This window comes from Piliocolobus tephrosceles, chromosome 12, assembly GCF_002776525.5.
Source record: "Piliocolobus tephrosceles isolate RC106 chromosome 12, ASM277652v3, whole genome shotgun sequence".
In the NCBI taxonomy this organism is placed as follows: Eukaryota; Metazoa; Chordata; class Mammalia; order Primates; family Cercopithecidae; genus Piliocolobus; species Piliocolobus tephrosceles.
Genome location: NC_045445.1, coordinates 48,210,217 through 48,236,204, shown reverse-complemented (window position 1 = coordinate 48,236,204; position 25,988 = coordinate 48,210,217). Strand labels below are relative to the sequence as shown.

Below are 25,988 nucleotides of genomic sequence, written 5' to 3'. Positions count from 1 at the left end.
ATAAAAAAAGGAATACCTTTGATCTTTGAAAGAGAAGAAGCTATTAAGGAACAGTACACCATGAGAAGATTCAGGTGCGTTCCACAAATTGCATATATAATTTGATGATAGCAATTCAAATAAGGCAGTTGATTCCATACTGTTGCCTTTGACTCAGAAAGACTTGATTCTTTCTGATACAACAAATAACAAATCTCTGTTTTTAAGAGATATTGAGTGAAAATGTGAGGAGAATTCTTTATTACTCCCCAAAGACTCCTTAATATCTGGCAAGTGAATGATCAAGTAGATATCAGATTTCATTAATAATTGAATACATTAGTAATACAAATGTTACCTGCAGAATATTTCAGACATTAAGGGAATGATTTCGGAAAGGTTTACTGAAGATATCTTCATTGCAGAAAATGTCCATCTTTTAAAGTAAAAACAATGTCCCTGAATGGCTCCATTCCACTAAAAATTCTAATTGTATGCCAATAATTTGTGTGTTTATTTTAGAGGACCCTCTTGCACTCATGAGCTTCTGAGATTGCCAACCAGCAGCAGATGCAGACCACTTAGAGTCCTGCATGGAGAACCCTCTCAGCCAAGGTGGCTTCCTGATCGAGAAGAGCCACAGGTCCAGGCACTTCAGCAGCTACAGGGAGCAGCCAGGGTATTCATGCCACTGCAGGCCCTGGACAGTGCACCTAGGCCTCTAAAGGGGCAGGCTCAGGCACCTCAACGACTACAAGGGGCAGCTCGGGTGTTCATGCCACTACAGGCTCAGGTGAAAGCTAAGGCCTCTAAACCTCTACAAATGCAGATTAAGGCACCTCCACGACTACGGAGGGCAGCCAGGGTGCTCATGCCACTACAGGCACAGGTTAGGGCACCTAGGCTTTGGCAGGTACAGGCCCAGGTATCCAAAAAGCTGCAGGCCCAGACCCAGACATCAGAACCACAAGATCTGGACCACGTACCAGAGGAATTTCAGGGTCAAGATCAGGTACCCGAACAACAAAGGCAGGGCCAGACCCCTGAACAACAGCAGAGGCACGACCAGGTGCCTGAACAAGAGCTGGGGCAGAACCAGGAACCTGAACAGCCAGAGGTAGGGGAACAGGCTGCCGAGCCTGCACAGGCAGAGACTGAGGCAGAGGAACCTGAGTCATTACGAGTAAATGCACAGGTATTCCTGCCCCTGCTATCACAGGATCACCATGTGCTGCTGCCACTACATTTGGATACTCAGGTGCTCATTCCAGTAGAGGGTCAAACTGAAAGATCACCTCAGGCACAGGCTTGGACACTAGAACCCCCACAGGCAATTGGCTCAGTTCAAGCACTGATAGAGGGACTATCAAAAGACTTGCTTCGAGCACCAAACTCAAATAACTCAAAGCCACTTGGTCCGTTGCAAACCCTGATGGAAAATCTGTCATCAAATAGGTTTTACTCACAACCAGAACAGGCACGGGAGAAAAAATCTAAAGTTTCTACTCTGCGGCAAGCACTGGCAAAAAGACTATCGCCAAAGAGGTTCAGGGCAAAGTCATCACGGAGACCTGAAGAGCTTGAACTCTCAGATTTAGAAGCCCGCAGGCGAAGGCGCCAACACAGATGGGAAGATATCTTTAATCAGCATGAGGAAGAATTGAGACAAGTTGATAAAGTAAGAATTTTTGATATTTTTACTCTGAGTCAAAAATGAGGAGAAAATGTGATAGCTCATGCTGATGATTTTTCTCAGTAAAACCAAATGAAATAAATATTCCTTGTGTTCCACAGAAGATAAATAATTTGTACTTCAAATAAATTTTCCTGAAATTTCTAGATAATTGTGACTAAATATGAGAAAAATATTTTTCAATATCTCTACTGAAATATAGCTTTAATTATTAGTTTTCTGTCTATTATTCTTTATCCAATCAAGTGTCAACAAATGCACATTTAAAATTACTATTTTGGATCTTTAAAAATTACTTTCATAACTTAAAATTTCAAAGACAGCTCATCAAAAATAAGCACAAAACAAAATTTGCTTTTGTTACTCTAACCTTTAAGTTAGTTTATTCTTTTTTCCAATAGAATGCTGAACTATACTAACTGAGTGAATTACACTCATTTTTGTACTACAGGATGTTTAAATCAAGGTTAAAATGAGAAGGCAAAGCAGTTTCCAAAATATTTTGTATATGGTTACCATATTTATGACTTGTTTCACTAATGTGCTGCCCGTTTTACATAATTAATCAATCATGTGGCCTCACAGAACATGAAACAATTTACAAATTATTCTCTGTGTTATAAGACCAACAGGTTCATATGCCCACTGCATAGGAACAGACCAAGTACACATGCATCAGGGATACAGCAGGAGAAGAGTTTAATGATCAGCAGGGCATGGAGTGAGGAGGTGGGGAGGAGACCCTCAAATCCATCTCCTGGAGGAGGTCTGGGTTGACGTTTTTAAGGGGATTGTAGAGGGTGAGGTGCTGGATAATTGAAGTTGTTGATTGGTCAGGGTAAGGTTGATGGTCCTTGAAATCATCGGGATGTGGAAACTGCATTTTTTGGTGAGTCAGCCTCTTGTGGGGTCCTTCAGACCAATTGGCGTCAGTGGGGTCCTTCAAACCAGTTGATTGACAATAGTTTCACTGGTATGCAAGACCTGAAAAAATATCTCGAAGGGAAAACAACATTTCATAATGTTCAAGTTGTTATCTACAGAGCAGTTAAGGGGAATGATGATGTTGCAACAAGGTCTACGTGATTCTAGGAAAATAGGCAACAAACATCTATTGAGGAAGGAGGTCAGAGAGCAAGCTGACCTAAAGATTAATGCTAAACGTGCTGCAAACTTGGTATATTTTTTTCCTCCCCTCTCTTCTTCTGTGATTAATTTTATAAATTAATAAGGGTGGTTTCATCTGTACCCTTTAGAAATGTGGAATATAGTATGTCAAACTCCATTTTATCTAGGAACAGTCACTAAAACGTAATTGTTTCAAAAATCATTTAATAAAAAGTGAATATGATTTTCCTGGAGCTATTGAATTTAATCTGGTAGGTCTAAACTGATAATGAAGAATTATGGGCTTGATAACAAATTAATGAGGTTAGATAAGATTAGGGGAGCAGTTGTTTTCTAATACTCCCCACATCCATTTGTGTAAAAGGAATCATTGTGATGATCCTAACTTATATGCTTTTATCCATATCTATTTACCTAATAATAATCGTTGCAGTAATTACAAATGAATTTTATCTGAGTATCTACATAAGAAATTCTTTGAGTTTGTGCACATTGAGCCAATTAAACAAATGCTAATTTGTTGACATGTTTAACATGAGAAAAGGTAGGAGCAGCAAGAGAAGCAAGGCCCAAAAGGGAAAATGGATGTCTAGCTCTCATAGAAAAAGGGAACTATAAAGAGCAAGAAACTAGATGGAGAAAGGGGAGGTTTAAGTCTGGAATGGTGACATTTGGCAAAAACTAGCTCATCTAAAACGCTAATGATTATTCTCGATGAGCCCTAGTAATCAATTAGATCTAATGGGTTTCACATTTATGAATAAGACTTTCATTGATCTCTGAAAGATTCAGTGATACCAGCATGGCACATACTTATTGTCATTTATTGTTTTAAACATACATGTTGAAAGCCATTCTAAAATTTTTAAAAGTCAATAAATAATAGTTACCAATCTCATGACTCTAGGCTCTTGTACAAGCATTTATATCTTTACATGTGGTCATTGAAGAAAATATAAAGGAAAAGAAAATTAATGATAATATAGTTGAAGTCACAGATCTTTCATAATACCTGAAATTTTATTAGAGTTGAGAGACGTAGGTGGGTGCTTTAAGTCACCAAGAAGAAACAAAAAAAAAAAAAATGCATTTTTATTAATCTTTCAGTTGAAGAGATAATATTGATTGGATTAAAGGGGAAAACAGTTTCCTAAACTCCTAGAGCTCAATTAGGGAGAAAGATCTTCCAATGCTCAGGAAGACCAAACTCTGAAGTTATAATAGCTTGCTAAATGTGACAGTAAGTTTGGTGTTATGAGTTAATCAAGTTTTAGGCCACAGATTCTTAACCTGGACCTTGTAGATGAACTTCAGGAGGTCAGCAATCCACCAGAAAATATATATAATAGGCGTGTCTATATGCAATTTTCTGTGGACAGTCTATAGCATTTCTCAGATTCTGAAAGGGATCCAGAACCAAACACTATTAGAAACTACTGGTTTAAATCATTTTTAGTATTTGGATATTGTTCTTTTAAATTGTGTATTGTTTTAAATTATATATTATATAATACATATGAACAACTCAGCATTAAGATGATGAAATTGTTCCTATCACTTGCATTTTAACAACAATTAAAACAGTTACTTTCCTTCTTATTTCAAAGGACAAAGAAGATGAATCATCAGACAATGATGAAGCATTTCATTCGATTCAGGCTGAAGTGCAAATGGAGCCATTGCAGCCACACATTTCAAATCCTAAAAAAATTGAGGTAAATTTTTCAACATGAGTTGTTATGACATTAGTAAGAACCTAGAACAGTGGTTCTTAAGCTTTTTGGTCTCAGTGTCCCTTTATACTCTTAAACAATGAGGACCTCAAAAAGCTTTCATTTACTACATGGATTGTGTCATATAATATTTAATTTATTAAAAGTTAAAACTGAAAAACATTTGAAATATTAATTCATTTAAAAGTAATGAAACTACTACATGTTAACATAAGAAACACATTTTTAATGAAAAACCTGTATTTTCCGAAAACAAAATTTTAGAGAGATTGACATTGTTTTACATTTTTGTAAGTCTCTTAAATCTATCTTGCTTAATGAAAGACAGCTGGATTCTCACATGTGCTTCTGCATTCAATCTGTTGCCATGTGTTGTTTTGGTTGAAGTATACGAAAAAAGCTAGCTTCTCTCACATAGGTAGTTGGAAAGGGACAATTTTCATAGATTGTTTAGATAATTGAGTAAATTATTGAATAATATACCAAAACTAGAGAAGTGGAATCTAAAACCATATCAATGAAATGTTGTATATTCAGTTAATAATAAAACTCAATTTGTCTATCTTATGCTATAAATAGATGTTTTGTTTTATGCATGATTTTTAACTTCATGCATTGGTCATCTGGAAAATATTAGTCCACTTTGTATGTAGATCTTCCTAGACATTTACATGTTTCATTATACAATATCAAAAAACAGCATTTGTTAATGTTACCATCAAGTACATCATAAAAGTTACTGAATATTGTTAAGTTGTCAAATGCTTGGTGGCAGATATGTTTGAAAATTCTAATTTTCCTTTGCAAGCTCAAATTTTATCATTGCTAAATTGTAGCATCTGTTTTTTCCCCTTAACTTGACAGGCTTACTTTATTCATTAAAAATAAAATGTCTACCAAATACCCAGAGTTTTAATAATCACAATTTGTCAGTCTTTCTTTAAGCAAAAATATTGTACATGAAAAATGCTGGCAGTTTCAGTTTGTAACACAAACACACAAATATTTTTCCTTGATTAGCTCTGGTCTGGGATGCAGTTTGTGACAGGGTCTGGGTCATTTAATCTGTGTTTTGTTTTGTTTTGTTTTACAATTATAAGAATAATCAAGTTAGTCCTAGTGTCCACTTTGACTTCTGTTTTCATGACTATGTTTGTAGTATCCTATTTAGTACATATATTGGTGAGGCCAGAGTTGTAGGTTTTCTTGTTTAGACAAGGTAGCATCATCATCATAGGCAATATTCCTAATAGCCAGCCATCTAAAACAATCTTTTTGTAGATTAATAGTAGTGTCAGTAAACTTCCAAATATCAGCTTCATATACCAAAAGTCCCAGACTGGGTCATATGATACCAATTATATCAATTGAAAGTGGAAAAAAAATAGGCAGATGCTTACCCTTACCTACCTGTCTCTCAGAGTGTAGAGAGAGCCTTGATAAGTCACTTCATAAAGAAAAAATAATGTACTAAGGCTACTCTAGTTTCTAGAAAGTATAGAATGAGTTTGTCAGCACGAATATGCTAGATTAAAAAAGTAACACACTTAAATTTCCTTTTTAAAGAATCTAGTATGACTGCCTTATTGCATGTCAGAATGACCTATGTTTTGGGCAGCTGAAACTTCTTTGAGTAGAAACCTGGTGATACAAGACTTAGTGAGGCAAGACAACATTCCCTGGCCCTGTCTACCAATGTTGGCAGAAAGTAAAATTCCCCCATTGATGGAAGCTGGCTTATTATATGCACCCTTTCTTGAGTATTTGGCTATATTCAATGATTGTACGATTAGTAAAATGCAGATTAATCTAATTAGAGTTGAAACAGTACTTGGAACACTAATTATGATAGTACAGTCAAATTGTAAAGCAGAAATACATACTTTCTTAAAGATGGGACAGTTTTGACTAGAGAGATTTTAATGAAATGTATGTATGTGTGTGTGACAACTGTTGGAAAATCTAGGGTTAGCATAAAAGGAGGAGTGTGTAAGAATTAGAACTTAAATTGTGAGTGAGAAGTTTAAACTTTATATAAAAAACAATGTGATAACATGGAAAGAACATTAAATTAGAAGTTGGGAGACCTGCATTCTGATTTTAGATGTTCCCTTGACTTGACATAAAATTCTTAGAAAAGTCATTTTTCCTCTTTAGGCTACAGATTCCTCAACAATAAATTAAGGTTTTGATTATATGAGCTCCAGAATCTGTTCCTATACTAAAGATCAAATATACCATCAGAAATTATGGTTAAGCAAGTCTAATGTTATAAGTAATTATAAAATAGAATCTATTTATTAAAAATATATTTTATGTTAGATTTTAGGAAAATATATATGAAAACAGGCATTTTTCCACAAACTAACAGCTCAGAACAACTTATGATCAAGAATTCTACTGAAGTATTGCATTGTGTCTTTAAGGTTCAAGAGAGATCCCCTTCTGTGCCTAACAACCAGGATCATGCACATCATGTCGAATTCTCTTCAAGGTATGTGTCTTTGATTTCTATATTAAAATTATTCATAATTATCAAATGGAATATTAAAAATTATTTCATTGATACTACATTTTGTGAAGTCAACTAAAATATCCGTGACAACATCATCACCATTGACTTTCTTGGCCCACATTTAAAACCTTAACTGCAATGATCCATTACCTATATCTTTTATATTTGGTCATACTGCAGTGTCTGTGATATTTAGTTTGATAAATAGATGGCAAGAATCACAATTTTAAAAAGAAACAATAATAATAAATACTTTGAGAGTATTCAATTAGTAGTCGATGATAAAAAGATATGAAATTTCAAGTGAATTTTCATACATGTGCTGCATGATAAAACACACACACCAATTATCTTTAACTTCAGAAGCTAATGCCACAGAATGGGTAAGCCTAAAAATGTCCTATAGTCAAAATCAAATCTAAAACTCAACATTATATAAATAAAATATCATATATAATATTGACACCACTGTATTTTTTAATCTTTGTAATATTGATCTTCAGTAATTTTCAAAGATCACATTCCATATTTTAGATATTGTGTGCATTCTGTTATATTTGAAAACCAAATTTTAAGGTAGATTTTTAAAGAAAATCACACCCTCTCCAGCCCCAACTCACAATAGAGAGAACTTAGCCTATATTGATTCAATTAGTAAATATTTATTGAACACTCACTATATTCAAGATATTGGACAGTATGGTCAAATGGCATACAGTTAATGTTATATAGTATGTATTTTCCTGCTTCATTACTTTAAAAGCCACACACAATTATGTCTTCAGATTTAACTGGAGTGCAGAAATCTTGAAAAATTGTAAAGCAAGACTGGGAACTTTCTTTTTCTCTGCACTCAATGAATGGATTGTCATGGTCGATCTGACCTCAAAGGAAAGAAAGCAGTTTAGTTTTGAGTAGTTGGTTTTGGTGTCATGGAACATGACTTTAATAAAATCCAATATAGAAAATCCATACTTGATGTTAAACGCAGAGTAGTTGTTCACCTTACAAAAGGATTTTGAATTTATGATTAACAAATACATTGCCTTTAAATATAGTTGAATTTATGAAGTTAACTTAAATGAAACTCAAGTCTTTCCTGAAATTTGGGGCCATGGAAAAAATTTTGTCTGTTCCAGGCCTAAATCAATAGCCAAAGTCCTTCCCATATAAAAATACCAAAATAACTGTAAAATTTAGCAGCACTAGTCCAAAGCAACTCTCTAAATATTCTTTAAATTTGAATAGTAAGAATGAAAGTGCTCTATTTGTCTGTCAGTGTAGCTATTTAAATCAGGAATGGGACGTTAAGAACATGAATTTCAAGCATTTAAAAATCTGGATAATAACAATAGAATATATGACATAGCAGTAACTTGTTTATTATGTTAAAATACTCACATACACTATAAGGTTATATTTATTGCTGTGTTACTCAGGTAAAAATATTGTCTGAATATTAGCTTTAAAAGCTTATAGACATTTTTAGAAATTAATATACATATAAAGGAAACATACACTCTACGGAAACATTTTTTCTTATTTTGGAAATCATTACTCTATTCTACACAAAATAGCAAGTTTGGGGGAAAATGGAAATTGGAAATGATTACTTAAGCTATACTTCTTTTTCAGTTTGATATATACCCATATGTTTAAACAAAACTTTTTGTTGGACTTTATGTTGAGTTATACATTCCCTTTATGAATGTTAGGACATGGCACATGCTTTTCTGTCTTTTCATTAGCGTTCTTCAGCGGTCTCTTTTGGAACAAGCTCAGAAGCCCATTGACATCAGACAAAGGAGTTCGCAAAATCGTCAGAATTGGCTGGCAGTATCAGGTGATTCAAAGCACAAAATTTCCGTGGGCAAAAGACAGAGCTACTGTTTAACAATTTATATTTCAGAAGTCAAGGAAGAAGAATTTCAAGAAGGAATGAATCAAAAGTGTCAGGGAGCCCAAGTAGGATTAGGACCTGAAGGCCATTGTATTTGGCAATTGGGTGGTCAGTGGTGGCCTTTAAGAAATGGAAAACAATTTTTCTGAAATTTCTTCTTTTTGTTGGATAGCAGTTAGGAATGTGTCTAAGGAGGCGGGGGGAGTCAACTTTATTAAGTTTCTATAACACATAAGAAAAATATGGTAAAGGAACTTGAGAGAGGCCTCTCCAGCAGTCTAAAATTTATAGGTAGCAATTAGAATATTGTATGGAGGGGCTGTGAGTGTGTGTTTCATGTATCAATTGGTTACTTCACCTCTCCAAAATAGGACAATATCTCATAAATATCCCTAAATGTTACAGAGTGACGATTTTACTCAAAATACATGAACAATTAATCTATCAAATCATAGAAAATAACTTCAAAAGTCATGATGTGAATTTCAAAAAACTATTTAAGATGTGCTTTTGAGAGAATTTAAATGAATTATAGATTTGTGAAATATTAGGGTAAACAAAGCCAAAAGTTGTGTCATAGAGCATGCAATCTGGCATTATCCAGTTTTAAGCAATCCAGGTAAGTTAAGCAAGGGAAAAATGGCTGATTGAGTCTCTGAGTCATATGTAAAAATGTAGCATACTGTTTTTTTTTAAATGTTAATAATAAAAATGATACAGATGTACTTCACTTTTTGAAAAGTGCGTATTTGAAGATCAAAACTTAGAAACACATTATTCTTCTTAAGTGACTCAGACGAAGGCAGAATTCTTTTAAGTAGCACTGTCCTCTCATACACAAACACTATGTTGTGAAAATTAAATAAGCCTGAGTGAAGAGCACACTTTTAAAAATTTTTCCCCAGAGTCTTTTCTTTCTGGCTTGACTATGGCTAATTTTACTAATACTGGGCAAACAACTAAAAATTTAAGGTTTATTCATGTGACATTTTTGAAATAAGGAAATTCTGGATTAGATCCCAAAGCAGTCATAACATTGATAGAAGGGAGAAGGCATCTGTGCAGATAATAGCTAAATGTCTTTTCAATTCCAAAATTCTTTTTGTTTATGCTACACAGACCATTTGATATTCCCATGAAATTACATGCTTCATCATGGAGGAAATCTCAGAGCACCTTACTACAAATTTGTCTCAAAATCTTCATGTACCCTAGAACTTAAAGTATAATAAAAAATAAAAAATAAATAAATAAATAAATAAATAATACATTGCTAAAAAAAAAAAAAAAATCTTAGTGCAGTCACTTGAACTTATTTGGTCTACTGACATACCAATAGACTTAAAAGAAAATGGTTTCCTGAAAAAAACAAACAAACAAACAAACAAAAAAACACAAGTACAATAGTGCCAGAAGACGGGGGCACAAATTTTAGCATGTGTTCAGTGTAATGTTCTCAAAGGACAGCAGTATTTGCAAATATATGTCTTTTGGAGTTGCAGTATCTGTACTTTGGCTATGTATACCAAGACTGAAAATAAGAGGGACAATAGTATTTATCTTGAAAATCTACGCACGCAAAAACATTAAACAGGGAACTGAGTTTTCTCTTAGTGAAGCTTTTTCTAAGTACACTCACCCAGACCTGGATTTTGAGCCTATTAAATATTCTCACTGGATTTTAATCACAGGGGTTATTTACCATACCACAACCCAAAAGTAAAACCTAATCTCCAAACCAGATACATTTGTATTTTAAATGGAAATATTTACACTATAGAATTGAGCTGTTCATTTTGGTAGCAACTAGCCACATGTAGCTATTAAAATAAAAAGTAAAATGAAAATTAAATAAAATTTAAAAGTCAATTTCTCAGGCATACTGGCCACATTTCAAATGCTCAGTAGTCATGGGTGACTAATGACTACTGTTAATGGACAGTTCAGATACAGAAAATTTCTATCACTGCAGAAAGTTTTGTTTTACATTGCTGCTATAGAAAGGTTCCCAGCTTTATAGAAAGGGGTGTTATCTCTTTTCAGTAGTTCACTCCACAACTGTATTGAAATACATCTGGATATATCTTTGGGTAGAAATTTGTGGGGGTTAAGATTGAAGAATGAACTCTCCTCTTGAGAGTTTTGGCTAATCTATCATCTTCTAATAAATACACTGTTGGGCTTTTTTTCTACTGGTCAGTATGTGAAGCCAGTGGTACTCCCAGCCCTTCCTACTGTTGATACATTTTTTTAAAATGTGTCTACCTGGCTATCATTCGGACCATGTATCTTCTTACATAGATAGAGATATTTGGCAAGTGTACACTTAATATTGAAAACAGAGCAGCCATGTAGGTCTACAGATGGAAGAAAACTTGAACCCCTGCTAATACCCCTGAAAAGAGAATTTAAGATCCTGGCCCCATGAGAATTTTCAGGTCATATTTCCTGAATGGAATCATAAAAATGACACAAAAAAAAAACAGAAAAAAAATAAGGGATTTAACTGATACACTATACAAATGAAGGCAATGACTGTAATCACCATTGCTACTAATGTATTTTTGGCATTCCATAGAATCTTCTTCTGAGGAAGAGAGACCTGTGACTGGAAGGAGGTCTCAGTCATCACCACCTTATTCTACTATTGATCAGAAGTTGCTGGTTGACATCCATGTAAGTTTCCATCTTAACACATTAATGTCTATTATTTTTTATTTTTCATTTGTTTTGACTTATTCTCACCTTCACTTGAGGGAAAGGTTAAAGAGTTTAGTTTTTTAATTAATATTTTAAAGATAGATTCTCATTGCTTTGTGAATACACAGAACACAAAATTTAGAAATTAAAATTGAAATGGGAAAACACTTAACCAATCAGAGAATATTTTATTTTCACATTCTTGTGTCAGTTAGAACATGTCTGGGAGAGTAGTGATAAAAAGCTATTTGTAAAACCTAATCTCAGATTGAGGGGTACGTGTTAGATGTCCAACTTTTAATAGCAATCCTTGAGTGATGAGGCAATGCATAAATACAAGACATTTAGTAAAAAATAGAGTGTCCTCTGATTGCATAAATAAAACATCTTCCAACTCTTTGTGAACATGTTTAAATTGTTCTAATGCAGATTTTAAATTGTCCTAATGCAATGGGCTTTCAGATTATTCTATTTCAATTTTGTAATTACTTCTATGCTACCATACACACATCCCTTCCAGATTGCCCAAAAGTCGTTAAATGATACATACCATACCTAAAAGATGGATTTAGATTAATTCGCACTTTGGAAGTGTTTGAGATCCTTTAAGACAACCCATGGCACGTAAAACCATTGCTGGAAAATTAACATATCAATTTCAAGAGCTGTGTGTTAATCCCAATGTCAGGGCATAAAACAAAAGGGAGAAGTTACCATTTTTTAAGAGCATCAGATCACCTGTTCTCTCCAGCATCAAAAGCAAATGTCCACTCCTGAGCCGACAAGTATGGGTAATTTTTTTAAGTGAGTTTATTTTGCCCTATGTGATCCACTAATAATCACAGTCTGATGTTTGGGTTTTGACATCTCATCCTCACTAAAATTTTGGCTCTATCTAGTGAGTGAACATTCTTGTTTCAATTTAAAATATATTTCAAAATGTTGTCAGCTTGGAAACTTTCCAATCTAGAAGAAAATTAAAGGCTACTAGAGACTACATTAACCTTTCTTGTGCACACAGGTTCCAGATGGATTTAAAGTAGGAAAAATATCACCCCCTGTATACTTGACAAACGAATGGGTAGGCTACAATGCACTCTCTGAAATCTTCCGGAATGATTGGTTAACTCCTGCACCTGTCGTTCAGCCACCTGAAGAGGATGGTGATTATGTTGAACTCTATGATGCCGGTGCTGATACTGATGGTGATGATGATGATGAGTCTAATGATACTTATGAAGATACCTATGATCATACCAATGGCAATGATGACTTGGATAACCAGGTTGATCAGGCTAATGATGTTTGTAAAGACCATGATGATGACAACAATAAGTCTGTTGATGATGTAAATAATAGTTATTATGAGGCGCCTAGTTGTCCAAGGTTGGTTTTTTAAAATTACTTATACTCTCCATGTTTTATGACTGCAGAGCCATTTGCATCTTTGGTTTATTTTCAAAATTTATTACCAAGAGATTGACTTAATTTCACTTGCATTTTGGTAAATGGTTTGATGGTCAATAATGTATTTTAAATTGTTCTAATGCAGAACATCTAATTTTGTGTCATTTGTGTATTTTAAAATAAGCATTCAAGTATTTATTAGTTTATAATTAATTTATAACTGGAATTGTCTGGATGTTTCTATTAAAATTACTGCCACTGAATCATCCTACTCTATAAAACTATACTGAGTATGAGAAAAGACAACAAAGCAAGTGTGTAACTTAACAAGCATTAACATGAAGTCTTGGTATTTGCAAACATAGCTATTAATTTCTCAAACTTTTGTGATATCACCATATATATAATACATTTAAGATGATCTTTATCTGGTTGATTGGTGGAGAAATTACCAAGAGCTCTTTTGATTTTTTCCAACCAAAAATGTCTATCAAGAATTCCACTATGAAATAAATTTACTCTTAGAATTATCACAGGCACATATGTTTAATTTTGTTTCCTATGCAAAAAAGAGAGCATTGACACATTTTATTAAGCTTAGTATTTTTGGCAATTAAATAACTTAGTTCCACAAGACATGAGGTCTGTATTGCTGAACTTCCTTGGTGGGAGTAGTAGACCAATGGAGTTCTATAGCAAAGCAGTCAGTACAAATGTTAGAAAATCAAGGCAGATGTTGAAATGAATACAAACTAGATACATTGCAAGAAGAATTAATAATGTTGTGGTTGAGCTAAAAAACATAGGCTTAATCATTCATGTGTCTGTGAACTTGCTAATGTATGAAATAGTATATATTTAAGAAAAAAAAACCTACATATTCTTCCTGCTAACCTAATACATGCGCCTAACAAAGAATACAAGTTCTCTTCCCTCTGCCATCCAAATGCATCTGGGAAATTGGTGGCGGCTGTGGCATTAATTCATTACATAAGACTAACAAGACATAGCGGCATTTTTCTTTCCTGTGTCATACCAGTAGTGTTCACATAGAGCAAAGACAAGCCTGGGCATGGTAGATATTGTATAAGACACATCCTAATTTTGCTCTACTTGCTAACTTTCCAAATGTGTTTTTATTGCGTGGGTTTCTTTCATTAATTGGAGTTTGTTATCAGGGCAAGCTATGGCAGAGATGGAAGCTGCAAGCAAGATGGTTATGATGGAAGTCGTGGAAAAGAGGAAGCCTACAGAGGCTATGGAAGCCATAGAGCCAATAGAAGCCATGGAGGAAGTGCAGCCAGTGAGGACAATGCAGCCATTGGAGATCAGGAAGAACATGCAGCCAATATAGGCAGTGAAAGAAAAGGCAGTGGGGGTGATGGAGATAAGGGAGTCATTCCAACCAGTGAAGAGAGTGGAGCCCTTGGACCCAATGGAGAAGAAAATTGCTCAGAGACAGATGGTCCAGGATTGAAGAGACCTGTGTCTCAGGACTTTGAATATCTACAGGAGGTAATGCACCATTTGAAAAGCAGATTGAACTCCTCTCATTGCAAATGTGTTTCTTCATGGGACATGTAGCATTTCCAGCTGTTCCAAATAGATTTTAATCATATACCACAAAGCCTTAAACATTTTTAATTATAGGTTTTGTAGGTGGGTCCTTATTACTTCTAATTTGCGTGGTTCTTATTTACTTCCAAAGACAAAAATCTCTTATTTGTTTGTCTTTATTACTCACATCACATATTTGGGGGTAGTGTCTCTTGACTCACACTTTTAAAAAATATTGTAAAAAATTAATTGACACATAATAATTGTATATATTTATGGGGTACAGAGTGATATTTTAACATATACAATTTGTAATGATGACATCAGGGTATTTAGCATGTCCATCACCTCACACATTCATCATTTTCCTGTGTTGGGAACAATCAATATCCTCTCTCCTAGCGATCTGAAAATATATAATGAATTATTGTTAATTATAGTTATCCTATAGTACTATAGAATATTAGAATTTATTTATCCTATCTAGTCATACATTTGGATCCTTTAACCAGCCTTTCTCTATCACTCTCCCCTACTCCTCTTCCCAGTCTCCGGAAACCACTATTTTACTCTCTAGTTATGTGACATCAATTTTTTAGCATCTGCATATGAGTAAGAACATGTGGTTTTTACCTTTCTCTTCCTGGTTTATTTCACTTAACATACATTGAGTCCAGGTTCATCCATGTTGCTGCAAATCACAAGATTTCATTCTTTTTTATGGCTAAATAGCATTTATTTCTGTACATATGTCACGTTTTCTTTATCAGTTCCTCTCTTGATGGGTGCTTAGGCTGATTCCCTATTTTGGCTATTGTGATTAGTACTGCAGTAAATATAGAGGTGCTGATAGCTCTTTCATACACTGGTTTCTTCTTTTTTGGAGATATGTACCTAGGAGTGGAATTATTGGATCATATGGTAGTTCTATTTGTAGTTTTATAAGGAACCACAACACCATTCTCCATTATGGGTGTAGTAGTTTACATTCCCACCAACGGTATATAAGAGTTTCATTTTTTCCACATCTTCACCAACATTTATTTTTTGTGTTTTGATAATAACCATTCTAACTAGGATGAGATGATATCTCATTGTGGTTCTGGTTTGCATTTTCCTGAGGATTAGCTACGTTGAATTTTTTTTCATCTATCTGTTAGTTATTTGTATGTCTTCTTTTGAGAAATGTCTATTCAAATCATTTGCCCATTTTTTTAATTATACTTTAAGTTGTAGGGTACATGTGCACAACGTGCAGGTTTGTTACATATGTATGCATGTTGGATTATTTGCTTTTATCTGTTGAGTTGTTTGAGTTTCTTACATTCCGGATTTTAACCCCTTGTTGGACGAATAGTTTGAAAATATTTTCTCTCATTCTTCAGGTTGTTTCTTCACTTTGTTGATCATTTTCTTTTCTGTGCAGAAGATTTTTAGTGTGATATAATTTTATTTGTCTATTTTTTATTTTGTTGCCTGTTTTTTAGGTCCTATTCTTTTTTCCCAAACCAATGTCCAGAAGCATTTTCTTATATTTTCTAGTACTTTTATAGTTTCAGGTCTTACATTTAAGTATCTAATCTACTTTGAGTTGATTTTTTTTATATGGTGAGAAATAGGGTTCTAGTGTCAGTCTTTTGCTTATGGATATTTAGTTCCCCAGCACCATTTATTGAAGACATCGTGCTTTCCCCAATGAATATTCTTGATGTCTTTATCAAAAATCAACCACAATGAGGTAAATGAATATGTGGATCTATTTACGGGTCCTTTGTACTGTCCCATTGATATGTGTGTCTGTTTTTTGGTTGCTGTAGTTTTGTAGTATATTTTGAAATCTGATATTCTGATGCCTCCAGTATTGTTCTTTTTCCTCAGGATTGCTTTGGCTATTCTAGGTCTTTTTTGATTCCATGCAAATTTTAGGATTTGTTTCCTATTTCTGTGAAGAATGTCATTGGTATTTTCATAAGGAATACATAGAATCTGTATATTGCTTGGGATAGTAGGGTCATTTTAGCAATATTGATTCTTCTAGTCTATGATCATAGGGTGCCTCTCCTTTTGTGTGTGTGTCCTTTTCAGTTTCCTTCATCCATGTTTTACAGTTTTTCTTATAGAGATCTTTTACTTCATTGGTTAAATTTATTTCCAAGTATTTTATTTTGTAGCTATTGTATATGGGGTTGCTTTTGTGATTTCTTTCTCAGCTAGATTGTTGGTATATACAAATGTTACAGATTTTTCTATGCTGATTTTGTATCCTGCAACTTTACTGAATTTGTTTATCAATTCTAAGAATTTTTTGGTGGTGTCAAAGGTTTTTCTATTTATAAGATCATGTCATCTGCAAACAGAGACTATTTGACTTCCTCTTTTCCAATTTGGATGTCTTCTATTTCCTTCTCTTGCCGAATTGCTCTGATTAGGACTTCCAGAAACTAAGTTGAATAAGAGTGGTGAAAGTGGATATTTTTGTCTTATTCCAGTCCTTAGAGGAAAGACTTTCAGCTTTCTCTCATTCAGTGTGATGTTAGCTGTGGGTTTTTCATATATGGTCTTTATTGTTTTGAGGTATGTTCCTTCCATACCCAGACTGTTGAGAGTTTTTATCGTGAGGTAATGTAGAATTTTATCAAAAAAAAAAATTTTTTTGGTATCTTTTAACATGATAATATAATTTTTATGTTTGATTCCATTGATGTGATGTATCATGTTTCTTGATTTGTGTATGCTGAATCTCTCATGTATCCCTGGGATAAATCTCACTCGATAATGGTATATAATATTTTTGATATAGTATTGGATTCAGTTTGCTAGTATTTTGTTGATTATTTTTGCATCTGTCTTCATCAGAGATCTTGGCTTGTAGTTTTTTTTTTTTTTGTTTGTTTGTTTCAATTGTTGTGTCCTTATCTGGTTTTGAGATCAGAGTCATACTGACCTCACAGAATGAATTTGGAAGAATTCCCTTCCCTTCACCTTTTTTGGAATAGTTTGAGAATCGACATTAGTTCCTCTGCAAATCTTTGGTAGAATGTAGCACTGATGCTGCCATAGAGTACTAGACTTTTCTATGTTGGGAGACTTTTTGTTGCTGATTAAATCACATTATTCATTATTAGTTTGTTCAGGCTTTCTATTTCTTCTTGGTACAATCTTGCTAGGTTGTATGTGCCCAGGAATTTCTCCATTTCCTCTAGATTTTCTAATATATTGCTGTGTATTTTTCATAATAGTCTCTTATGATTCTTTGTATTTCTGTGGTATCAGTTGTGATGTCTGCTTTTTTGTTTCTGATTTTATTTATTTAGGTCTTATACTTTCTTGTTAGTTAATCTAGCTAACGGTTTGTCCATTGTGTTTATCTTTTCAAAAAGCCAAATGTTCATGTTGTATTTCTTCGGTATTGTTTTTGAGTCTCAATTTCATTTACTTTTGCTCTGATCTTTATTATCTCTTTATTTCTATTAATTTGGAGTTTGGTTTGTTCTTGCTTTTCTATTTCATTGAGGTGCATCATTAGATTGTTATTCAAATTCTTTCTGCTTTTTTAATGTAATCATTTATTTCTATAAACTTATCTCTTAATACTGCTTTTACTGTATCCCATAAGTTTTGGTGTGCTGTGTTTCTATATTGATTTGCTTCAAATAATTTCTTAACTTCCTTCTTAATTTCTTTATTGGCCAATTGGTGTTCAGGAGCATATATTTTTAATTTCCATGTATTGTTACAGTTTTGAATGTTTCTCTGGTTATTGATTTCTAGTTTATTCTATTTTGGTCAAAAAGGATACTTGATAATAATGTTGATTTAAAAGAGTGTTTTGAGACTTGTTTTGTGTCCCAACATAAGGTCAGTCTTAGAGAATGTTTCATGTGCTGATGAAAATAATGTATATTCTGCAGCTGTTGGATGAAATGTTCTATAAATGTCTGTTAGGTTCATTTGGTCTATGCTGCAGTTTAAATCCAATGTTTCTTTGTTGATTTTCTATATAGATGATCTGTCCAATGCAGAGAGTGAGGGGTTGAAGTTCTCAACTATTATTATATGTAGTTTATCTCTCTCTTTAGATCCAATAATATTTGCTTTATACATCTGGGTACTCTAGTGTTTGGTTCATATGTATTTATAATTATTATATCCTCTTGCTGAACTGATCCTATTATCATAATATAATGCCTGTGTTTTTCTCTTTTTTACATCCTTTGACTTTAACACCTGTTTTATCTGATGTAAGTGTAGCTATTCATGCTTGCTTTGGATTTCTGTTTGCATGGAATATCTTTTTCCATTTCTTCATTTTCAATCTGTGTGTGTCATTACAGGTAAGATGAATTTCTTACAGGCAACATATAATTGGGTGTTTTTATTTTTTTATTTTATTTTTTACTTTTTTAACCATTCTACTAATCTATATGTTTGATTACAGAATTTTGTCTGTTTACGGTCAAGTTTATTATTGATATGTGAACACTTATTCTGGTCATTCTGTTAACTGTTTCTGGTTGTTTTGTGTATCCTTTTTTTTCCTATTCTCTTATTGTTAATCTTTGCTGTTATGTAATCTTTTGTAGTGATAGGTTTGATTCATTTCTATTTCACCTTTCTATACCTACTTTACACATTTTATAATTTCATGTTTTCATGATAGTAGTTATTGTCTTTTTCCTTTCAGATGTGGGACTTGCCAGGCGTGGTGGCTCACGCCTGTAATCCCAGCTCTCAGGGAGGCAGAGGCAGGAGGATAGCTTGAGCCCAGGAGTTCGAGACCTGCCTGGGTAATATAGCGAGATCCCGTTCTCCACAAAAAGGGGGGGGCGGGGGAAAGACAAAAAAATAATAATAATAAGTGCAACTTAGATGTAGGACTCCCTTAAGCATTTCTTGTAAGACCTCTCTAATGGTGATGAATTCCTCTGCTTTTTGCTTATCTGGAAGAGGCTTTATTTCTCCATTTCTGAAGGATTGCTTTTATGGTAATACTATTTTGGGCTAGCAGGGTTTTTTCCAGCACTTTGAATATATCATCCTATTCTCTCCTGGCTTATAAGGTTTCTGTTCAGAAATCTGCTGTTAGTCCAAAGAGGATTTCCTTATATGTGATAAGACTCTCCTTTTGCTGTTTTTAGTATTCTCTCTTTGTCGCCGACTTCTGACAGTTTCACTGTAATTTTCTTTTGAGAGGACCTTTTTGAGTTGAATGTATTGGATAACCTTTGAGCTTCCTGAATCTGGATGTTCATATCTCTCCCAAGATGTGGGAAGTTTTCAGCTGTTATTTTATTAAATAAGCTTTCTACATCTTTATATCTTTCTGGAACCCCATAATTCAAAACTACATCCTCTTAATGTTGTCCCATAAGTTCTATAGGCTCTCTTTATTATTTTCTTTTCTCTTTTTTCTTGTCTGCCTGAATCATTTAAAAGACATGACTTCAAGTTCAGAAATTCTTTATTCTGCTTTGTCTAGTCAGCTGTTGAAGCTCTGTATTGTATTTTTAAATATTATTTGTTGAATTCTTTATCTTCAATTTTCTGTTTGGTTCTTTTTTAATGATACCTATTCCTTTGTTGAATTTCTCACTCAGATCATGACTTTTTTAAAACTTCATTGATTTGTCTATCTGTATTCTCTTGTATCTTGCTGAATTTCTTTAAGTTCATTATTATTAATTCATTTTCTGGCACTTCCCATTTTCTTTTCTGTTGGGTCTGCTACTGGAGAATTACTATGTTCCTTTGAAGGTATGTTTCCTTATTTGTTAATGTTTCTTGTGTCCTTGTGTTTGTATCTGTCCATCTGGTGGAGCAATTGCTTCTTTTTTTTTTTTTTTTTTTTTTTGAGACGGAGTCTCGTTCTGTCGCCCAGGCTGGAGTGCAGTGGCGGGATCTCAGCTCATCTGCTCCGCCTCCCGGGTTTACGCCATTCTCCTGCCTCAGGCTCCGGAGTAACTGGGACTACAGGCGCCCGCCACATCGCCCGGCTAGTTTTTTTGTATTTTTTTTTTAGTAAAGACGGAGTTTCACCGTGTTAGCCAGGATGGTCTCGATCTCGATCTCCTGACCTCGTGATCTACCCGTCTCGGCCTCCCAAAGTGCTGGGATTACAGGCTTGAGCCACCGCGCCCGGCAGCAATTGCTTCTTATAATGTTATGGAGTAGCTTTCATAAGGAAAGACTTATTCCATATATGGGTCCTGGGGTGTTGGTTGGGTGGGGTGCATTAACTTTGGTTCTAGGTAGATGCAGCAGTGTGGTCTCTATGCTGTAATATACATTAGCAATGTTTGCTAGTACCTCACTGGCCCAGGCAGCAAAAATTTGTGGCAAAGGTGGCACACCTTTGCCAGGGGTGGGCTTACCAGGCTGTTTCTCAGGCCAGAGGCAAAAGTGTACATGCGGTGGGTTGGGTGGCTCAGGAATTTACCCTCCAGGGTTGAGCTACCAGACTACTTCTCTGGGCAAGAGTGTGGTCACACAGGGTGGGACAGCTGGCTTGGAGTCTGGCTTACTGGGATCAGGGCTGCTGAGCTGTTTTTCTGGTCGAGGGTGCAAGTGCACAGCAGTTAAGCCAGCCTAGAGTTGGCTTCCCTAATGTGCAGTACTGGAGTTATGGTTGACCTTTCCTGGGCCCAAGATCTGAGCAGTCAGGGTCACAGCATTTCAGCCATCAATGGGGGCTTGGTGAAATGACAGTGGAGCGGCAAGACTGGAGAGGCACAGTGTTTACTGGCCCCCAGAACATAGTGCATTTCAGCAGTGGCTCTAGATTGAAGATGGCACCAGGCTGCAGCAGCTTGTTGGGAAATACACAACTTTTGCTCCTTATCTGGAGCAATGTAGACACATGAATTTCAGGTACCTTCCCAAACTGAACTCAGGGCTTGTCAGGACTATGAAATTCTCCTGTAGTAAGTACTGCAGTTGTCTGTGCTGGCAATTGGGGCTGATGAGAGTCTTCTGCTTACCTTTTCCCAATAAGGAGAATTCCTTCCGGGCTCTGAGCTGATCATGGTAGGCGAGATGGGGCAGCAGAAGCAGAGTACCTCACTTCCCTCTCTTTGCTGCCATTTTGAGATTCCATGCTATACAGTGACCTCACCACCCCGTCACTGCACTCCAGCACTCTCCCTCAGACACAGCAGTTGAACTCTAATTGTTTATTCATTCTCTTTTTCCTTTTTTTGTGAGGGAGACAAGCACCAGATGCCACCAATAAGCTATCTTACTGACATCACTCCAATCAGAGCCAATTATTTTTTTCTGAGTTTTTTTTATTGTGATAAAATATACATATCATAAAATTTACCATTTCAACCATTTTTAAGTGTACAAACAAGTTGGGTTTATTACATTCAGAATATTGTGGGATTGTCACTACTATCCATTTTCAGAACTTACTTTTTTTACCATCCCAAACAAACTAAACAATTAAGTATTGTTTCCCCATCCTCCAACCTCTGATAACCTCTATTCTACTTTTTTTCTTGGTAACTTATATAAGTGGAATCATACAATATTTGTCCTTTTGTGTCTGGCTTATTTCACTTTTTAGGTTTTCAGAGTTTATCCACGTTGTAGCATGGGTCAGAATTTCATTACTTTTCAAGGGTGAATAATATTTTATCTTATGCATATACCACATTTTGTTTATCCATTCACCTACTGATGGAAACTTGGGTTGTTTCCACCTTTTGGTTATTGTAAATAGCGCTGCTGTGAACATTGATGTACAAGTATCTATTTGAGTCCCTGCCTTCAAGTTTTGGGGGGGTATATAGCTAGGAGTGGCATTGCTACATCATGTAAGAAGTCTACGCTTAACTTCTTGAGCAACCAATAACATAAAATTTTAATTCAAGTAATATACTGTGTTTATACAGTGATTTTGTCATTCACAAAACATTTATTGACTTTATCAATAGGTTTAAAATATTCAAGTAGTTCACAGATGCTACATCATAGAAATTATCACAGATAACATTCTCTGGACCATGTGGTATTTGAACTTATTCTTGAGAAATGGGGAGTATCGGGATATTTGAGAACATAGGTGGAACTCCAGACAGAAAAAAGATTATGCCAGTCTACTCCCCTAGCCTATTTTCTTGTCACACAAACTGGCTTTGGAGATGCCATGCTCTTTCATGAATCAGCGCTCCTGTGCAAGCTGTTTCCTCTGGAAGGCTGCCCCCTCACCTCTTCTCTGTTTGGTGAATTATTAATCCTTCATGGGCCAAATCAAGTATCAACTTTGACTTACCAAGGCAGAGTTATACACCCCTTCTTCTGTACTTTTGTCCATAGTTCCAATTTAGTACTTATGGTATTATTGTTAGTTATGTTATTTTTTTGCTTTCACACTACATTGTAAACTCTTAAAGGAAAGAATTATATCTAATCCTTGCTTGATTATTTGTCTACCAACTCACCCAACTTCAGTGTCTAACCTGGGACATGGCATATGATAGGCACACAGTAATTGTGGAATAAATCAATAAAGGATGAAAAGAAAGAAAAAAAGGAAGGAAGGAAATTTCGTGGATGAGTTCTAATGGGAAAGCAGTGCTAGTGGGAAAATATCTATGTCTATCTATCTATCATCTATCTATCTATCATCTATCTATCTATCTATCTATCTATCTATCTATCTATCTATCTATCTATCTTAATTAAAGACATTCAAACAGGATATCCCAATGTAAGTTTCATAGCAAACCTGGTTGTCTCCAGTTAACTCAAGGAATGTTTTGGAAATTTATAGAGGAAGTGGATCTTCCTTTCATTTTAATTTAAAAAGGACATGATGTCATGTCATGTTGTTGTGGTTGAAAAGGTCATAAAAACCAGTCTTTTACAGAATAGCACAGCTCTCTCAGTGCCAAGAATCGCTGTTTAGACACAAAGATGAGCTTATCAACAGAAGAACTTATCAACAATAGTTGACATATTTTCCCACAGGACAGGGCATACCACATACATTGTCACATTTTGTGGCTTTTATCCTTGAGTATTTTCTTTGTAAGTTGATGAAAGACAGCTACATTTTCAGTGATGCATGTTTACACTCTTGAATTTGTGTTGTTTGATTTTCCTTCATTTCCTTTATCATTTGAAAATTATTTCTGCAGGTTTTTCATGCTTTCAGTTTTGTGAAGGTACCTTAAAGCAGTGAACACACACCCCCACACTGTGCTTTATATTTTTTCAAGAGGCTGTTTCGCATAGCCTAGCTGGATGTATGCTTTGGAATCAGACAAACGTTGACTTCAAACTCTGCTTCCCCTACTTACTAGTATTATGACTGAATAAATTATTTACTATCTCTAAATTTTAAATTTGTATAAGTAAATTGGAGATAATTATACTTACTTGTTGGGCTATAGTAAGGATTCACAAAGATATCTAAATATGATGCCTAGCACAGTAGCTGATACATGGTAAAAATTCCACAAATGTTAAGTCCCAAATTGTACAGTTGGGTACCTATAGCGCCTTGCATTTCACCTGTACCATCAGTCATCTCAATAATAGATTAGTTCTCTCTCTTCTGATGACATTGTTGAGTTTTTCTAGTAAATGTGGATTTTATAAGAATGTAGATGTTATAGATCTTGCATTTTATTTTTCAAATGATCCCTCACTAGGCATATTTCTCCTACTGTTAACCTATTCATGAAATAAAAATCGGTTTTTGGACTTCTTTTAGGAGCCAGGTGGTGGAAATGAGGCTTCAAATGCCATTGACTCAGGTGCTGCACTGTCAGCACCTGATGATGAGAGCGACAATAAGGACATATCAGAATCATCAACACAATCAGATTTTTCTGTCAATCACTCATCTCCTTCCAAAGGTTTTGGGAGGTCTGCTGATGCTAACTTTGCCAGTGCCATCTGTGAGTGTGTTCAATATAATCTCCAAATGCTACTATCTGTTCACATATTAAATAGTGTTTAACCACTGCTTCATGATCTGTTAGGAATCAAATTATTATTCTCACATTCAGTTGAAATAAATTCAGATTGGTATATGCTTTTAAAACATCTATGCTTTACTGAATCTTTATGGTACCTAAATTTGAACTACAATTGAGAAATTGAGTCCCTTATCTGGATTTATATGTGTTTTCTAATCACAATAACTGAAAATAAATTCATGCTCAACAATGTATTTTAGCCATCATGATTTGTGTTATCTGATGGTTTCAGAGTTACTGAAACTATACTTTCAGTAAAAAATAAAATACAGTAAAAGGAAAGAAATTTGTTTTTTATTTTGAGATAAGATCTCGCTCTGTCACTTAGGCTGGATTACAGTGGCATGATCACGGTACATGGTAACCTCAACCTCTGGTTCTTAATGATCCTCCCACCTTGGCCTCCCAAGTGCTGGGATTACAGGTGTGAGCCACAACACCTGGCCAAAGAAAATAAATTTGGCTAAGTCGTGCCTCATTTGTGGAAGCACTGTAGCATATAAGGTGAATAGATGAGTAATTTAAATTTTTTTTCTATAACTCCATCAGGCACAGAACTAGTAATTTCTCTTATTATCTCCCCTTACGTCTTTGCAGTATATGCTGGATTTGTAGAAGTACCTGAAGAATCACCTAAGCAACCCTCTGAAGTCAATGTTAACCCACGCTATGTCTCTCCTTCATGTAAAAAACCACTAATCCACATGTATGAAAAGGAATTCACTTCTGAGATCTGCTGTGGTTCTTTGTGGGGTGAGTTTGGTTTGTTTTCTTAAAGAATATATTTTTATGTAGCAAGCCTGTGAAAATCATAGACATAGAATATTTGTTTACTCTTACCAAGCCATTAAAATAAAAATATATTTATGGTAGTTAATTTGCTCAGAATTAGTTTTGCTGATTTTTTTTTCACTCAGTGCAGTTGGATGTTTGAATTGATAACCCCTCCTTTGTGTTCTATTTCTTTTAAACCTGAGTTAACTTGGATGGCAGGCGAATCATGAGGTCAGGAGTTTTAGACCAGCCTGGACATCATAGTGAAACTTTGTACTAAAAATACAAAAAATTAGCTGGTTGTGGTGGCAGGTGCCTGTAATCCCAGCTACTTGGGAGACTGAGGCAAGGAGAATTGCTTGAACCTGGGAGGTGGAGGTTGCGGTGAGCAGAGATCATGCCACTGTACTCCAGCCCAGGCAACAGTGCAAGACTCTCTCTCTCTCTCTCTATATATATATATATAATATATATATTATAAATATAATATAATATAAATAATATAATATATAATATATATACACAATTGGACTAGGTTGTGATTGTTACAAAGTTCAAGATTCATATTTCTTGCAAATCAAAACCACAATGAGATACCATCTCATACCTGTTAGAA

General features: G+C 34.9%; 1 protein-coding gene across 1 annotated transcript in view; it reads left to right on the top strand.

The window, feature by feature from the left end:
* NRK (Nik related kinase) overlaps positions 1-25,988 on the top strand; it is a 133,134-nt gene that overhangs the window by 85,675 nt on the left and 21,471 nt on the right. The window contains exons 12-21 of the mRNA XM_023203104.1: positions 11-74; positions 502-1,657; positions 4,408-4,515; positions 6,960-7,027; positions 8,797-8,891; positions 11,527-11,624; positions 12,670-13,034; positions 14,234-14,570; positions 24,331-24,517; positions 25,196-25,351. Coding sequence (XP_023058872.1) covers positions 11-74; positions 502-1,657; positions 4,408-4,515; positions 6,960-7,027; positions 8,797-8,891; positions 11,527-11,624; positions 12,670-13,034; positions 14,234-14,570; positions 24,331-24,517; positions 25,196-25,351 — 2,634 coding nt within the window. The remainder of the gene's footprint in view (positions 1-10; positions 75-501; positions 1,658-4,407; positions 4,516-6,959; positions 7,028-8,796; positions 8,892-11,526; positions 11,625-12,669; positions 13,035-14,233; positions 14,571-24,330; positions 24,518-25,195; positions 25,352-25,988) is intronic.